Here is a 2,835-nt window from a genome sequence, read left to right as displayed (position 1 = left end):
GATGCAACAATTGATCATAATGACCTTGGAACTTTCCAACTGGGAGACTTTCCATCGTCTGAAACGAATGATAAACAGGCACATATCAGTCCAGTATCAACCAAGATAGCGCCTTTTGCCTTACAATCAAGATGCGATTCATCATTGGACCATAGTTTCACACTTAAGTACTCACGTGCTAGTGTTGAAAGATCCTGTAGATCAATGTACATCAATTCTGAAACCATCCCACAAACACCAGTGTCATCAGTCATTGATGTCCACCGAATCCCTAGTATTATCATCTACGTATGCTCGTTCATGTCCAAGGCACTTTATCACTAAACAGCAACCATCCGGTTAGTGACTGATCAGCAGCGTGATTGTTTTTCCCTCGGACAGCACACAGCCTCACTTATCGTTCCATCACGGAAAACCACATCACGTGGCCACGTATTTACTGGATCCTCGAGTGTCTACTTTTCAGATTGAAGTGCCAGTCATCGTGTAAAACTATTCTTTCTCTGAGCTACTTGTAAAAGATTCATATAGAATCGACTTCGTTTTGTACCGTAGCACACAAACATATGAATCATAAGGTACCCAAAGCCATTGCTTGGTTATCCAGAAAGTGACAATGACTAGGCTTGAATATCTAGATTCCTAGACTAGCAACTTTGCTGAACTTCTTCTATGGAACCTGAAGTTCCCAATCAAGTATTTTCACCCGTTACCGTCGCCTTTCACAGGCAACGAAATACAACTGTCATCTCAATAAACACACTGATATTCATAACAGGTTGACTTTTCACAAAGTGACCAAACTGAATCACTTCGTGTAAATTTATGACTCACCATGTCACCGTATTTCATCACGTGACTTAATAACGTCTTTCTTCTCACCGCCGTGTATTGTTCCTTCAGTGTACGCTTTTTTATGTCATTCTGCGTGCGGGTGAAAGATAATGAAAAATGGGAGCTGAGTGAAGCAGACACATCAGCATAGGCAACTGTAAGTGTATCAGGTGTGGGCAATACCTTGAAACCACCACTAGAATTGAGACAACCGAACGACACATACTGCTGGTAAATTAGTGAGCACTCCGTTGTTCCTGGACATCATACATGTACGTAAAACATATCTTCTGATCCCCAAGATCGTCATCATCATCATCATCATCATCATCATCATCGAGAGCAACAAAAATTATTTGAAGTGGAAAATGAATGGATGATGGTACGGGAAGGAAAACATAGGCCTAGCCCGCGGCATATGCCCGAGTTTCCCACACATTCGTCAAACTATCTGGATAGAAACTGACAGCATGAACGCCACTGAGATATTGGTTCATTTCGACAGATGTATTGAGACGAAGGCGTTCAGGAGAGCCACCAGCATTAACTACATCATCGTTATCATCATCAGCATGCTTATCGCCATCATCAACGTCATCACTGTCAACATGCGTATTCAACGTTGACGCCTGCGGTTGTGCATTCAAAATCTATTTAAAGCCATTTTCGAAAGAAAAGGATTAAAAAGGGTTTGGGAATGGACTTGATGCTGGCCTACTACAATCATTCCGATGCGCCTACAGCTACGGACAATTCCTCAGTCGGACTGAACCGAAAATGATAACGAGAAATACAATATCATTGATTCAGAGACACGATTTGCAACCTCTTCAACCAATAACGGTTGAAATCAGGCGGTCTCCATCGTAGAGGGCGAAATACACCCGTACCACCCAAACTTTTGTTGGTCTCCTTCATATCCCTCTGCAAGATCATAGGCGAATCTGATTGGCAGGATTGTGAGAAATTTCTGACATACAACCAATGGTTTGATTATTCTGGGGCCACCGGTCGGCCGTGATGGCCGTAAATCCTGTTCATGCTTGAAAACAAAACCTAAAGGGTTTTGAGAATCAACTGGACTACCACTGGCTGCTGAATATCACCGGACTACGCATCCACAACTGAAAGATTTACCTGTGACACCTTTGCTAAAACTTACCTGTTCCGAATCTGTAATCCATTCATACGGGTATTCGTTCGCCATACAAACATCAATTTTCGAGTCAAAACAAAAAACAGCGCAGGATGCTTCATCTTCCATGGCTGAAGTTGTCACGTAGACTGCATGTTTAGGGGTTCAAAAAGAGAACAGATAGTATGGGGAAATGTTAGAGATGTGTGAGATAGTGAGGGAAATTGTCGACGAAAGGATCGTGTGACTCACTGAAATAAGGAAGCTGCAAGACGTCTAGAACTCACACACTACTCAATAGGTCACTGACATTTCATTGAGAGAATAGAATGGTTTTCGTGCTCCTTGCGGCGAATGAGGTAGGCGCAGTCCTATACATCCCCTAAAACTTAATCAAGACTTGAACCCAGACTGGGTGGAACTTGCCAAACGCCCTCGTGAATGAGATATTTATCTGGTCTCCTTTGGGTGAGTCCGTCAAAAGGAAATAAGTGTGTTAATGTATAATCTCTTATTATGGTATTCCCCCGAAAATAAACCACCGACCAGAACGGACAAATCTAGTGTCGCCACAATCATTAGACCTGTTGGTTAATGGGTTGAAGTTTATTTTTATAAAAGACCCAAGATTCATGTATAATTTACAGTGAAGGTATCCACTTGGCATTGGTGGTTGCTGCAAAGGGACAACAAAATAACACACAATGATTTTCTCCACCCATAGGAAACTGGTTCAGCAACGCAAGCGACGTTAATCGATGAAGGCTGGACATTTTGCTATCCTCGGCTAAACGCTTCTTGAGTAGAGTCATGTGCTACTTCTATACAAAGATCGCCAATTGACAAAGCATAACCAAGTTTGGAAC

The 2,835-nt window shown here is 42.3% G+C and overlaps 1 protein-coding gene across 1 annotated transcript in view; it reads right to left on the bottom strand.

The window, feature by feature from the left end:
• Positions 1 to 2,835, bottom strand: part of T265_11804 (hypothetical protein) — a gene marked incomplete at both ends in the record, with an annotated part of 34,452 nt that overhangs the window by 17,394 nt on the left and 14,223 nt on the right. Inside the window, 2 exons of the mRNA XM_009178569.1 lie at positions 835 to 924; positions 1,997 to 2,118. Coding sequence (XP_009176833.1) covers positions 835 to 924; positions 1,997 to 2,118 — 212 coding nt within the window. The remainder of the gene's footprint in view (positions 1 to 834; positions 925 to 1,996; positions 2,119 to 2,835) is intronic.

Source organism: Opisthorchis viverrini (assembly GCF_000715545.1).
Source record: "Opisthorchis viverrini unplaced genomic scaffold opera_v5_589, whole genome shotgun sequence".
Taxonomy (NCBI): domain Eukaryota; kingdom Metazoa; phylum Platyhelminthes; class Trematoda; order Opisthorchiida; family Opisthorchiidae; genus Opisthorchis; species Opisthorchis viverrini.
This window is presented reverse-complemented; position numbering and strand designations above follow the sequence as displayed.